Genomic DNA, 14,087 nt, shown 5'->3' on the forward strand with positions numbered 1-14,087 from the left:
TAACTATTCTATTTTATTCTTTTCTATTTCGTCAACCAAACTATTATAAGTATTATATTTTTTTTGAGAAAGATGTATTAAGTGTTATATATAATGTATAAAGATAAAAATATTTATTTATTAATGAAATGATAATATTTGATTTATCTTGTAAATGTAGAAAGTATAAACTTTAATACTAATTTAGTTACAAAACAAAGCTATTTTTCAACGAAAGAATTAAAAAAAAAAGACTACTTCGAAGCAAAGGATACAATAAAGGCATTTTAAACGGTCCAGATTGAAACAAATCGCTACGCGTACGGTAGACAACAAATCAACGGAGGCTGGGCCCTACTTTTTTCTTTTTTAAACTGAAGGAGCTATCGCACCTGATAATCATGAATTAGCGATAAAAATATTTAAATAATTAAAAGGCCAAAATGAAGAATTAGAAGAAAAGATTATTTAAAAAAAAACAAAACAAAAATCGCTTTGATTTAGCCATTCAATTGTTTTTTTATTTTAAAGTTTCGCGGTTATATCCCCAAATTCTTCCATTTCTTCTCTTCCTCTCCTCCATTTTCAAGCTTCTAGCAATCCAATCAACAGCCAAATAAATAAATAAATTCCCATCGGAGAAGAAGCTCGCGTTTTACTTGATCGCTTCTTCTTCTTCTTCGGCTTCCCTCAATGTTCTCCGAAACTGTGCCGTCTCGATCCGAACCTGGTAAGCTTACATTTCCGCTTTTGGAATTCTTTTTGTTTACATCGATTTCTTCTTCTCAATTCTGTTTTCTAAATAAGCGAAAAGATTTCGAAAAATTGCTTTTTTTTTTTTTTGCGTTTTAATTGAAGAAATTTTGACACTCAATTGAGTGAACTTTTTTTCTGTTACTAGTAATATTTCTTTTTTTGGAACTGCAATTTTTTTTTCTTTTGCTTTTCTCGGCAACCAAACGGCACTTAATCGCCGCGATACTTTGATTCAGTAAAGATAGCTGACCTGATCTCTGCTCTTTTTCATCTTCTGTAACTTAGTTTTGTCATGATCTTGACTTTCGTAGATTCTGGATTCTTAGTTCTTTTTTTTTTTATTACGCATGACTTTTGCTTTTCTCTTTCAGAGCTGGAAATAAATTTTATGAGGTTAAAGTTGAAATTTATTTTGAATGTTTTGTTTGAGATTTTCCTCTTCTTCTTCTTTTATGGAGGAAAAAATTTGAGATAAATTTGTTTTTGATTTTGGAATTTGATACACTGATTTGATGTTTGGATTTTGAGTACGTTTCAGGTAACTGAGGAAATTCCTTATGGCGCCATCTAGAAAATCTAAAAGTGTAAATAAGAAGTTTTCTTATGTTAATGAGGTTGCTTCTAGTAAAGATGGAGATAGTAGTGCTAAGAGAAGCGGGCAACGGGTGAGTTCTTGATTAGTATTTCCAATACTTTAATTTTTGATTTATTTATCTATCTATTTTGAATTCTTTCGTTTCATCAGGTTGTATGGGGTTAAGATTCTAATGGTTTGATTGCATTTGTTGACTATATACTGTTCCTTTGGAGGTTTTTTGGACTTTTCATGACCGATGCTGGATTGAATTTATTTATTCCTGAGCTTTTCTTGCATTGTCTTTCTCCATGAGGGTTTCCCATCCTTTGTACCTTTTTGTTTGAGCTTATATGCTAGCAAATTATAGCTAAGTTTTGCATACAAAGATGGTTGGACTAAGTTTTTGTGTTAAAAGATAATCAAGTATGTAAAGTATGAAGCAGTGTTAGTAAAAGAATCAACCACGAACCAGAATTTTAAGAGTTGCTGCCGCGAGGTTTTTACATTCAACATTTCTTTTTTTTTGTCTATGTGTCTATAGGTACTGGAAGCCTTGCGTAGATGAGATTTAGAAATTCAGAAAGTCACCATAACTTTCTAGCATAGTGCCAATTGGAAACAAAAGCAAAAGATTTCTTTTGATATATGTTGATGCAGTTCTCTAAATATTTTGTTGAGATCTTTCTACAAATAATAAAATTGACCTGTGAAAAATTTGTTCTTCAATTAATTTATAGTTATAATGTATTACGTGCAGAAAAGGAAGTTGTCTGACATGTTAGGGCCTCAATGGACTAAGGAAGAGCTTGAGCGTTTCTATGAAGCGTATCGCAAGTATGGGAAAGATTGGAAGAAGGTTAGTTGTGATTATAATACTGGGATTTATTATTGGTTGTCGTAATTAACCTTTATTTAGATGGCATATGTTTTAGATATTGTACTCTAATTTTCTAATTTTATAATAAAATCAGAATAGCTACTCTATGATAGTTGCTTTTAAGTGCATGTAGTTGGGAGATCTGGCTTTTGGTTGTTGTGGTTTTACCTTTTTCTTATTTTGCTTCTTATGGGTTTCTAGGTTGCTACTGTGGTACGAAATCGATCTGTGGAAATGGTAGAAGCTCTGTACACTATGAATAGGGTAAGCATGGATTTAATAACATATCATTATTATCTTGTAATGAAGGGATGCTATTTTCATTATAATCATGTGTGACTATTGTTTACATATAATGTGACAATGACAAAATCAAGAAGGTGCTTGGGTGCTTTAAACTCATCAAGAGAAAATTTTACCGTGTTTTCAGGCCTACTTATCTCTCCCGGAAGGCACTGCTTCTGTGGTTGGACTCATAGCGATGATGACTGATCACTATTGTGTTATGGTGAGTGTTTAATATAATCTGGCCATTCTTTAGAATTCTACTTGGATCTGAGGTTTTTGAAAAGATTTGCACTTGTATTCTGCTACTTTGACTAATTCATCTCTCTGTCAGTCACCTTTGTGACAATACTATCCTCCCTTATTGTCATAGGATATAATTATGCTGAATAGGCAAATTTTATAAGTTGACCAGATCATTACTTGCTCTCACTTTGTTATTTACTGTCTAAATACCAATTTTAGTGTTAATGAAAATTCCTTGGTCAGTAGTCTCCCATCTTTTAGATTTGGATTATCTTATTAATGATGTGGTCTTTAAGGCATGCTGTTTTATATGCTATCAATTGAGCTTGGATGCATCTAGGAAATGTAAATAATTATGGGAATGCCTTCTATGGAACTGAAGTTATTGGATTGTGAGATGGTAGGGAGGAAGTGATAGTGAACAAGAAAGCAATGAGGGCGTGGGAGCTTCTCGGAAACCTCAGAAGCGTAGTAGGGGAAAACTTCGAGATCAACCCTCTAAAAGTTTAGATAAGTCATTTCCTGATCTTTTGCAATTTCATTCAGCTGCATCAAGTTATGGTTGCTTGTCATTGTTGAAGAGGAGACGCTCTGGTAAAGATCTCTTTCTCACTCTCTTTAGTCTTCCTAAACATATATATTCTGCACATACATTGGGTTTTGAGGTGGCATTCGCATTTACTGTTTAATAGTAGCAATTAGGCTACTCTAGGAAAGCTCTATATTATTCAGCAACAGATGTTATGCATTAAAACTTAAGCTCTTAACATTAGGCTGCTGTACCTCATTAGTTTTTAATTTTTTTGCATTCATTTCAGAAAGTAGGCCCCGTGCTGTTGGAAAAAGGACTCCTCGTGTTCCTATTTCTTTTTCTCATGACAAAAACAAAGGAGAAAGGTACTTTTCACCTATTAGGCAGGGCATGAAACTAAAGGTGGATACCGTTGATGATGATGTTGCTCATGAGATAGCATTAGTTTTGACGGAGGCATCACAAAGAGGTGGATCTCCTCAAGTTTCTCGAACACCAAACAGAAAAGCAGAGGCATCTTCACCTATCCTCAACAGTGAAAGGATGGTAATCTGTTTTTATTTGATGTTTTACAATGCTTTATCTGGTACTTTCTTTCATTCAGAAATTAATTGATTACTTTTTTCAGAATGCTGAGTCAGAAACTACTAGTGCCAAGATTCATGGTAGTGAAATGGATGAGGATGCTTGTGAATTGAGCTTAGGAAGCACTGAAGCTGATAATGCTGATTATGCTAGAGGTAAAAATTATTCAATGAATATAGAAGGGACTGGTACCATTGAAGTTCAACAGAAGGGAAAAAGATACTACAGAAGGAAGCCAGGGGTTGAGGAAAGTGTAAACAATCATCTGGAAGACACAAAAGAAGCCTGTAGTGGGACGGAAGAAGATCAAAAGTTATGTGATTTCAAGGGAAAGTTTGAAGCAGAGGTTGCAGATACCAAACCTTCTAGAGGCTCCATCAAGGGTCTAAGGAAAAGAAGTAAAAAAGTGTTGTTTGGGAGAGGTATGATGATATTTGCCTTTAAGAAAAGTCTTACTTCCCTCTCTATTTCCTTTCTTTTTCTATCTGGTTTATGTCAACAAATGCTACTCCCTCTGAGTTAATTTTCTATAATGTTGATATGTTATTTTTTGTGTATCTTTTCTGCTTATTTGTATAAGTATGAGTGCTCCTTGTATACCTATGTTATCTGGAGGTCTAATGTTGGCATGTTTCTCTTCAGAAAGGTAATTTCCTCTAAAACATGTTTCTTTAAAGTTTTTTTCTGCATTCTGTTCCTCGCTGCTTTTCTTGCAATATTTTCAAAGATAATTTTTGTCAAAATCTTATTAGACTGTTAATCATGCTTGACCAGCCTTTCCCCCCCTTCTCTTTGTGACTTTATTTGAGTGAGCTTTGACTTTAACCTGTGGAACTTTCGCTAAGTCTTGTGTCATCAATTCTTTTAGACCCTTTTCTTTTGCAGTTGAAGACACTTCCTTTGATGCCCTGCAAACTCTAGCAGATCTGTCCTTGATGATGCCAGAAACTGCTGCTGATACTGGTAAGACACATATGTTTTGACCAATAAACAGAAACTTTAGTATTGATTTTGTGGTAGGATTTACTGTTATATGAGCTGGCTAGTTTTTTCCTTAGCTAAATCTCATCATTGTTGTTTTTCCTTCCTTTAGATGGATGAACCTCATTAGATGCATAAGTTGGATATGGTTTGACCTGAATGGCTTGTTAAAGAATTGTCTATTGAGTAATTTAGCCAAATAGTTATGACAAATAATGCATTCAATGAAATGCCAAGCTATTAAATTGATTTTACCATATATCATTTATTCTTCCAGAAGTAGTACCTTGTTCAATTATTATTATTTTTTTTTTAAAATTACCTCATTCAATTATTACTATGCATGTGGCAGCCTTTATATGCTAAATGCTATAATATACCAAGTTTGCAAGTTTTTTTTTTATGTAATAAGCCCAACTTGCCACCTTATTTTTCGCCGAATTCAGTCTTCTGTCATACATTATAGATCTGAATTGAAGTAAGTAATGACTTAAAATCATAGCCTGTGAAAGAAATCGTAGAAGGGTTTGAGTAGTCAAAATATTTGGGTCATGTATGAGTGTATTATGCACAAAATGCTTTAATCCTCCAGAATTATAGGTGTGACTCTAGTAAGATTTTTCAAATGGAATTTTCATTTTTCAGATAATCTCTTCATTAAGTGCAAGCTTGCAATTTTATTAAAGATAAAAACCTGCTTTAGTTTTTAACTTACCATATTGTCCCAATCTCTCATAGTGTTATTATGCACTATAAGATTAGGCTACATTGCAAATTTCTCCTTGTTGTGTCTTTGTCCCATTCCGCAAGCAAGCTATGTGTAAATGATTTCATTTGTACTGTCTCTAGCTTGAACTGCACTCCCTAAATCCTTCTTGATAATTCAAACTCTGGAAGATCTCTCTGTCTGAATGTGTTTATATAATATGTCATATCCCACCTCTCTTTTTTCTTTTTGTGTGTGTCAGAGTCATCTGTGCAGTTCAAGGAAGAGAAAAATGAAGTTGTTGAGAAGACTAAACTGAAAGGAAACCATCCTGTTTCTGGAGCTAAAGGCACTGCCCCCAAAACATGTAAACAGGGAAAAGTTTTTGGTCATGATGTTCGTGCTATTCCCGAGGCAAAGGAGGAAACACACCCAGGTAATGTTGGAATGCGGAAAAGGAGACAGAAGTCCTCACCATATAAAGTAAGAGTTAATGCAAACCTGTTTGCTTGTTTTCTCTTTTGTAGGTGAATACTTTATTTTTCATTGGTTTTTTTTTTGTCTAAAATTTCTCATTGGGTTTATTACATGAAACAATGACCGTATGTAACTTGCTCACTAGTTGCAGATTCCAAAAGATGAAACTGATGCTGATTCTCATTTGGGTGAATCTCGAAACATTGAGGTTTGTATTTTTCAATTTTTTAGCTTCAAAGAGTTGTGATGGCTCCTTTGGGTTCTTTCTGGTAAAAAAGCTCAAAAAAGGCTAAACTTGTGATATAAAATTTCATTTCTGTCTCCCCATTGGATGTAGCAATATGATGGTCTTTTAAGATACTTTTCTGTAGAATATTAGATAAACTTTTTACTCATATATGCGGTAAACGTTCTTTATTCTGAGCAAGTGTATTGAACTTTATGAATTGGGTGCATGCTAAAAAATCTTTTTCCTTTTTGGTGCAAGTATACCTGACGCCTATAGCCTGAGTTTGAGTGACAAATAAAATAAGAAATATAACAATAGATTTATAAGAATTAGGAAGAGAAAATACTATGCAAAAGAATTAAAGAAATCTTTTATGAAGTGAAGATAATGGCGAGATAAATTCATAAGGAAATGTTCTTTTTACATGAAGACTGTTTTTCTGAAAAAGGATGAAGTGTGTAAATAGGTGAAGGTGTGAGTTGGTTAAATGATCAACTCAGTTAAATGTTTTACCCGATTTGTGGGTCAGCCGAGGGCATTCTACGCTGGTATGATGTCTGGTTCTGTTAGTAATTATTTCTTTCTCCCTCTTTCGACCATTGCAATTGAGGGTCTTCTTTGTAACTAAAACATGTGCCTATTGTATACATTATTTTTTTTGTAAAATTGCACTCTCCAGGGTCATGTTCTTGTCTTCATCACTTATAACTGTTTCTTGATGTTGTTATTTTTATGTTCATTTTTTAGGCTTTAGATGAGGTAAAGAATTTTCCAAGCAAAGGTAAACGCTCTAATAATGTTGCACATTCAAAGCAAGGGAAATCAGTGAGACCTCCAGAGCATCGTTCCTCAAGTACTGATCATGGAAGGGACTTGAACAATTCAACTCCATCTACCATACAGGTTTCACCTGTTAACCAGGTCAACCTACCCACAAAAGTCAGGAGTAAGAGAAAGATAGATGCACAGAAACAAGTGATTGGGAAGGATATAAAGTCCTCTGATGGTATTGTGAAGGGAAAATTTAGTGTTCCAGTTAGTTTATTCCATGACAGAGCACTCAATCTGAAGGTAACGTTATATACTTTAACAATTCCATTGAAGTTGAGTTCCTATGTCTTTGGTTTCGTTTGATATATGTATATTCTGTATAACAGGAAAAGCTTTGTAACTTCCTATGTCCATATCAAGCACGGAGATGGTGTACCTTTGAGTGGTTCTGTAGTACAATTGATTATCCATGGTTTGCTAAAAGGGAGTTTGTGGAGTATTTGGATCATGTAGGATTGGGTCATGTTCCAAGATTAACTCGTGTTGAATGGGGTGTCATAAGGAGGTATAGCTTTCTACTTTGGAATCTTAATAAGGTTTTAGGTGTTGGTGCTCTACTTAGATAATGTCATGTTGATGCAGTTCCCTTGGCAAGCCACGAAGGTTTTCTGAGCAATTTTTGAAGGAAGAAAGAGAGAAGCTTTATCAATATCGGGAATCTGTTAGAACGCATTATGCTGAACTCCGTGCTGGTATTGGTGAAGGACTTCCAACTGATTTAGCTCGACCTCTATCAGTTGGACAGCGTGTTATTGCTATTCATCCAAAAACTAGAGAGATTCATGATGGAAATGTGTTAATTGTTGACCATAGTAGGTACCGGATTCAATTTGACAGCACTGAGCTAGGAGTGGAATCTGTCATGGTAAAATTTTATTTTATGGAGTTGCTTCATTTATGATAGCTATATGTTCATTTCATTCAACTGAAGATGTAGAATATGGCCATTAAGGCCTTTGTCTAATAGATTAAAGGCAGGCTAAGGCTTTGGGAGGTCCCTTTCTTAAATTTCTTTTGTCTAAATACACGAGTACATGTATGCATACCTGCTATTGAATCTCATTTAGCTTATTCCTATTTTTCTTTTGTTGTTCTTTCCTCTTCAGTTTCACGGATGATACATTTTTTTATTGCAGGATATTGATTGTATGGCTTTAAATCCATTGGAAAATTTGCCTGCTTCCCTTGTGAGACAAAATGCTGCTGTCAGGAAATTTTTTGAAAACTACAATGAGCTCAAAATGAACGGGCAGCCAAAAGAAAGCAAGATGGAAGAGAACATCAAATTTGCTCCGTGTGAGGAGAATGCCAATAGTCCCTCTCGAACTTCCCCATCAACTTTCAGTGTTGGCAATTTATCACAACCTGTTAAGGTAAGTTATGACTGCAAAATGGTTCTCGTTTCATGAATAACAAATAAAATTAGTTTCAAGGATAAATTGCATTTCACTAGCTACTTGAGCCATGCTTTTCAGGCAGAGTATTGCAGCTAAAAGTTCTGATATAGGAAACAATATAGAATCAGGATAACTGGTATCTTATATAGGCATAAATTGCTTTGATCAGGTTGATCCATCAAGTCCTAATTTACAACTTAAAGTTGGGCCTATGGAAACTGTTTATACTCAGCAGGCAGTAAATTCCCAGCCTTCTGCTCTGGCGCTGATACAGGCGAGGGAAGCTGATGTTGAAGCTCTTTCTCAGTTGACTCGTGCTCTTGACAAAAAGGTTGTACACCATATTAGCTGTTATTTATTAAATTTAATCTACTGGCAGATCTTACTTTCTCTTCCCCTCTCTCTTTTTCAACTTCAAGTTCTCATAGAAACTTATCTGTGTTCAGTGCTATATATAGTGCCTGTTGAATGTTGCACATTTTTAATTCATCATTTGTTCTCTATTGTTATTCCTACTCTTTTAGTAATAATGGTATTTTTATCATATCTTATCCCGTCGTCCATAATTGGTGCCTTTTGCTTTGTTGGGGGTTTCGGTATTGTGATTCTCTTTCTTGTAGCTTGTTGCATAGTTTGCTTTGCATGTGTATTTTGTTTATCTGAAGCTGACATATAATCCCATTCAAATCATTTTGCTCAAGTTGTGTCTGAGAAGTGAATGTATGGATTGTGTTAGCATTTGCAGGAGGCTGTGGTCTCTGAACTACGGCGTATGAATGATGAGGTGTTGGAAAACCAGAAAGGTGGGGACAACTCTATAAAGGATTCAGATTCTTTCAAGAAGCAATATGCTGCTGTTCTTTTACAGTTAAATGAAGTCAATGAGCAGGTATGAGATACCGATGAAGCAGTTTTCAGCTTAAATCTCTTCACCATTGTCATTTACGATTTTATCCTAACTATGCCTGAACTTTCTTTTGCAGGTTTCTTCTGCTCTCTTTTCCTTGAGGCAACGCAATACATATCAAGGGACCTCCTCAGTTAGATTGCTGAAGCCCTTGGCTAAAATTGGTGAGCATGGTTGTCAGTTGAGTTCTTTTGATCATTCTATGCATCATGCCCAAGAATCTGTATCCCATGTGGCTGAAATTGTTGAAAGTTCAAGAACGAAAGCTCGGTCAATGGTGGATGCAGCTATGCAGGTAAAAGAAAGGACATTGAACTGTTGTTGTCTTGATGGCACCTTACGGATGGATCAACTTTGTTTGAGTCTAAACCTTTTTCCCCATCTCTACTTTCTTTTCAAGCATTTTGAAATTGTCCGTATTATTGGAACTTTATTAATTGCCTTTCACATATATGTTAATTTATCAGTGTAAAACCAATAAGAAATAGGTGAAAAGGCCTAGCCTAAATACAAGGCCACAACAATTTTTGAGCTAATCCATATGAGATAGCCTGAAGATGGTTATCGTGTATTTTTTGAAGCAATGGATCCTTGCATTTTTTATTTAATTTTATAAATTTAGTTTTGATTAAACTTTGATTACCATCTCAGGCTATGTCATCCTTGAGAAAAGGGGGGAAAAGCATCGAGAGGATTGAGGACGCAATAGATTTTGTAAATAACCAGCTTTCGGTGGATGATCTTAGTGTGCCTGCTCCGCGGTCTTCTATCCCAATAGACTCAGCCCACAGTACGGTAACTTTTCACGATCATCTCACTGCCTTTGTGTCAAATCCACTGGCAACTGGTCATGCACCTGATACAAAGTTGCAAAATTCGTCTGACCAAGACGATCTTAGAATCCCTTCAGACCTTATCGTGCATTGTGTAGCCACCTTGCTCATGATTCAGGTAACTATTTGAATGGTTCTTAAGTTCCTGTCAGTTGTTTTACTTGCCTTGATACTTGGTAGTTAACAAATTTTTTTTCCCGATTCTGATTATTTTCACTTAAAAACAAATGCAGAAGTGTACAGAAAGGCAGTTTCCACCTGGAGATGTTGCCCAGGTACTAGATTCTGCTGTTACTAGTTTGAAGCCGTGTTGTTCACAAAATCTCTCAATTTATGCAGAGATACAGAAATGTATGGGAATTATTAGGAACCAGATATTGGCGCTGGTACCTACATAGACCCAGTACTCATTCCTCGATTGTTGTTGTAAAAATTTGTAAGGCTCTTCCCTCAACTCTTATCCATCTTATTTACTCCTTTTTTGACCTTTAATAGGAATCAATACATGCACCAATTATTATCAACGTAACCTAGTAAATTCAGTCTGTAGACTTCTTGTAGCGTCATCGTGAAGCCATTCTCTTTCTATGATTTCAATTTTATTTAGGTGAATAACATTTTAGACTATAATAGGAAAGTGGAAACCCATTGTTCTTTTGAGCTGCTACCACGTGGGATGGTAGTTTGATGCTTATAAGAAGTGGGGTTGAGCCGCGAACACTTGGTCGAACCTACTCGTTCCATACCGTGAAGATCAAGAACCGAAAGGGTCCAAGCACGCCTTCACCTTATAACAGAGGCAAATTGACCCTTCATAACTCTAAACAAATGATGAAGAGATCCTAACAGATACGTAGAAATGAACCTCACTTGGAGCAAAATGGAGACCTCAATTTGACAACTTTGAGCTGAAACTATTAAACCACGTCAAAAGAGTCAGAGCAAATGGTTTGAGTTCAGGTTTTCACCATTGACAAAACAGAATGCTACCAAAAACACTGGTAAGGCTTGCATTCCTCATTTCAAACTGAATGCCGCGTTCGGTACTTGCCTCCTACTGCAAGATTTACCTTTTCTTTAATAGCTTTTAACAGCTCCGGTGCGTCGTCTTCATATCTGTTAACAAACGTCTGAAGGAAAACCTTTTCTGAAGTGTCGAACAATGCAGACAACCCACAAGAGTTCTTAATCAAACCTCTTGATAACAAATACTGAGCAAACAAAACCCCTCGGAACAATCCGCTTCTCCAGGCTCCGACCAGCCAACAACGCTTGGTTGCTTGGCAATTAGCAAAGGCTGAAAACAAGAAAATCCATCGTTGCAACAATCTTCTCCGATGCTTCCATACGACATGATACTTTCGAAAATATTCCAAAACCTCTTGAAACCTCTTGATCAGACCAACCCCTTTTCTTGTAAACAGCAAACTTCCTCTGCCACGTGAATTTACTCATTTGTCTCTATATATAAACAGCAGAAACAAACTTAAACCTCAAAGGATCGAACCCATTTCGTTTACTTTCTTGACGATCTCCTTAAAACGATCAGAATAAGTCAGGAATGCTGCAGGGTGATAACAAACTGCAGAAATAATATTTGATTTGGGCACTCCATTATCCAGCAGAGTCTTGATGTTTGGTAACATATAAGCATCAAGATCATAACCGAGAATGAAAGGACAGCGTTGTAGAACTCTGACAGTCTTATCATCTGATTGCAGCAGATTGCTAAAGAAATCGAGAGAAGGGACAAGTTGTTTCTCTAGGCTTGTTCTCAAGATGGTCGGGTAACGAGATAAGAACTCGGCAAGGTCAGGGCTTGAGAAGGCTCTGGAGACATAGAATTCCCACATGGGCAAAAGGGTTTTATCGACATCAGATGCAAGTGACTTGTTGACCAGGGTTTTGATCTAGGTTTTCGAAAGCCCTTTTTCTTCTAAGAATGAAATGACACAGGCGGGATGACCCGTGGTCTCGAAATGGACATTCTTGGAAGCCTACAAAGCAGATTCTGGGGAGAACCCAAGTTTGTTTATGAGGTATGAAACTGTAAATGACTGCCGATTGGTAGAGCTTGAGATAAATCCATGAGTGTTGGATAGTCTGAACATTGATGGGTCACTCTGAAGAATGTACAAGAATCTGTAACCTTCCCTCCCATGGAAAACACTTCGACGGAGAAGATAAAACCTGTTTATGATTTTGTTCCTTGGATCTCATTATCTCAAGTTTTGTCTATTGGCCATTGAGCCAACTTGTTTCATACTGAAAGATCAGAAAACCATGAGGACCAAACACTCCTTCACCTTGGAACAAGATCCTTGGCAAAATGGCATCCGCCCCTAGGCAAAATTGACTGGCATAACTCTAAACAGATGATGGGAGAGGACCTAACAGTCACATGGAAAAAGAACATTATCTGAGGCTAGTTGCATGATCAGGACAGTTATGCTGAAACATGAGATGAATGCAATCTCTGATTGCAAATGGTTAGGTTGATTTGACTCTTTGCAATCCCATCTATATGAGGTTACTGCTGGAGCTGCATAACAACAGCTGAAGTCGATCTTGCTAGTTACTTGACAACAGGTACATCACTATAAATTCTTAAAAACTGACAAACAAGACCATGCAGATGCAGCAGGAAAAAAAAAAAGATGAAAACAAATATGGTTGCATATGGAAACTCATTTCACACTGGCACTTAGAGAGACTGCAGACTGTTGAGCTTAAGGTTCACTGATGGCAGAAAAGAATACAGCTAAAACACTTGGATCGGTTGCATTAGCCAATTCCAATTAGAACAAGTTTCTGATCAAAAGAAGTAACTGAAAACAGGGGTAAAATGACATGGAAATTCTGAATCTTAGTGTACCAAAACAAATTTGAGTCTTAAATGTGCAAATCCTACTCTGCAGTCTATATTTAACTCACTTTTCATTTTTCTGAATATTCAATTTTTCTTTGTATAGCTTCAAGAGCTCTGGTGCTTTGTTCACATAACAGTCAACAAACGTCTTGAGGAACTCCTTGCTTGATGTGTTAAATAACCGCATGATAACAATTCTTGAGCAAACAAAGCCCTCGGAATAATCCTCTTCTCCAAGCTCATCGGAAGAACACTCAGCTGTTTGGCAACTAGAGAAGAATTGACACCCATTTGTTCACAAGAAAGTCCATTATAGTCACAACCTTCTCCTCCGATGCTTCCATAGAACATGGATACTTTCGAAACGCTTCCCAAATCTCTTGGTTGGACCAACGCCATTTCCTACAAACATCAAACTTCTTCTCCAGGGTGGATTTGCTCATTGATCTCAATGTAAAAGTAGCATAAACAAACTTCATTCTTCAAGAATCAATCCCCAGTCTTTTGGCTTCCTCCACAATCTCCTTAAACTGAACCGGATTAAACCTAAAGGATCTAGGCTGACGTTGAAGCATTGTAAAAATATTTGATTCAAGGACCCCATTTTCTCCCAAAATATTCATATTTGGTAACAGATTAGAATCAAAATCATACACAAGAATACTGGTAAGGTAATACTAAGTGTGGGAAGAAGTAACCAACTGCGTGTAACTCCTCAACAAGTTGATTTTTCCGTATTGTCAGCTGAAAGGTGACAGCACTTTGTGAAGCTCCATTTTGTCTACAAGAAATAATTTGTAGTCGTAAACTATTCTCAGATGCTGCCAAATTGTACAAGGGACACCCCGGAAAAGCTAGGCAAATCTCTTCATCAGTCCAACCACACTTCTTATAAACATTAAAATCCTCTCCGATGTGGATTTGCTGATTCTCTCCAATCCAGACACCAGAAAAACAAATGTAAACCTCGAAGAATTGAAACTCATTTTCTCTGATCCCCTATACTTGGTGACTACCAGC

General features: G+C 36.3%; 1 protein-coding gene and 2 pseudogenes across 3 annotated transcripts; 1 reads left to right on the forward strand and 2 right to left on the reverse strand.

Annotated features, from left to right (window-relative positions):
• Positions 1–479: 479 nt before the first annotated feature.
• Positions 480–10,722, forward strand: ALY3 (DNA binding protein). Of its 3 annotated transcripts, none has more exons than XM_007035464.3 (20): positions 480–709; positions 1,274–1,400; positions 2,070–2,168; positions 2,391–2,453; positions 2,620–2,697; positions 3,125–3,314; positions 3,539–3,798; positions 3,881–4,259; positions 4,723–4,800; positions 5,787–6,007; positions 6,147–6,209; positions 6,978–7,301; positions 7,388–7,566; positions 7,644–7,926; positions 8,198–8,434; positions 8,628–8,789; positions 9,195–9,347; positions 9,442–9,660; positions 10,017–10,316; positions 10,432–10,722. In XM_007035464.3, the coding sequence occupies exons 2-20, from the start codon at positions 1,293–1,295 to the stop codon at positions 10,594–10,596; spliced, it is 3,561 nt and encodes a 1,186-aa protein (XP_007035526.3). In that variant the 5' UTR covers positions 480–709; positions 1,274–1,292; the 3' UTR covers positions 10,597–10,722. The 3 variants fall into 3 exon arrangements, with proteins under 3 accessions (XP_007035526.3, XP_017975198.2, XP_007035525.3); XM_018119709.2 differs by having other exon boundaries at positions 6,153–6,209; XM_007035463.3 differs by having other exon boundaries at positions 481–709; positions 9,204–9,347.
• A 369-nt stretch (positions 10,723–11,091) lies between these two features.
• LOC18603465 (uncharacterized) lies at positions 11,092–12,369 on the reverse strand (annotated as a pseudogene).
• Positions 12,370–12,937: 568 nt separating this feature from the next.
• Positions 12,938–13,723, reverse strand: LOC148763396 (uncharacterized; annotated as a pseudogene).
• Between the last annotated feature and the right edge of the window lie 364 nt (positions 13,724–14,087).

The sequence above is a fragment of the Theobroma cacao genome, chromosome 4 (assembly GCF_053813885.1).
Source record: "Theobroma cacao isolate CCN51 chromosome 4, ASM5381388v1, whole genome shotgun sequence".
Classification (NCBI taxonomy): domain Eukaryota; kingdom Viridiplantae; phylum Streptophyta; class Magnoliopsida; order Malvales; family Malvaceae; genus Theobroma; species Theobroma cacao.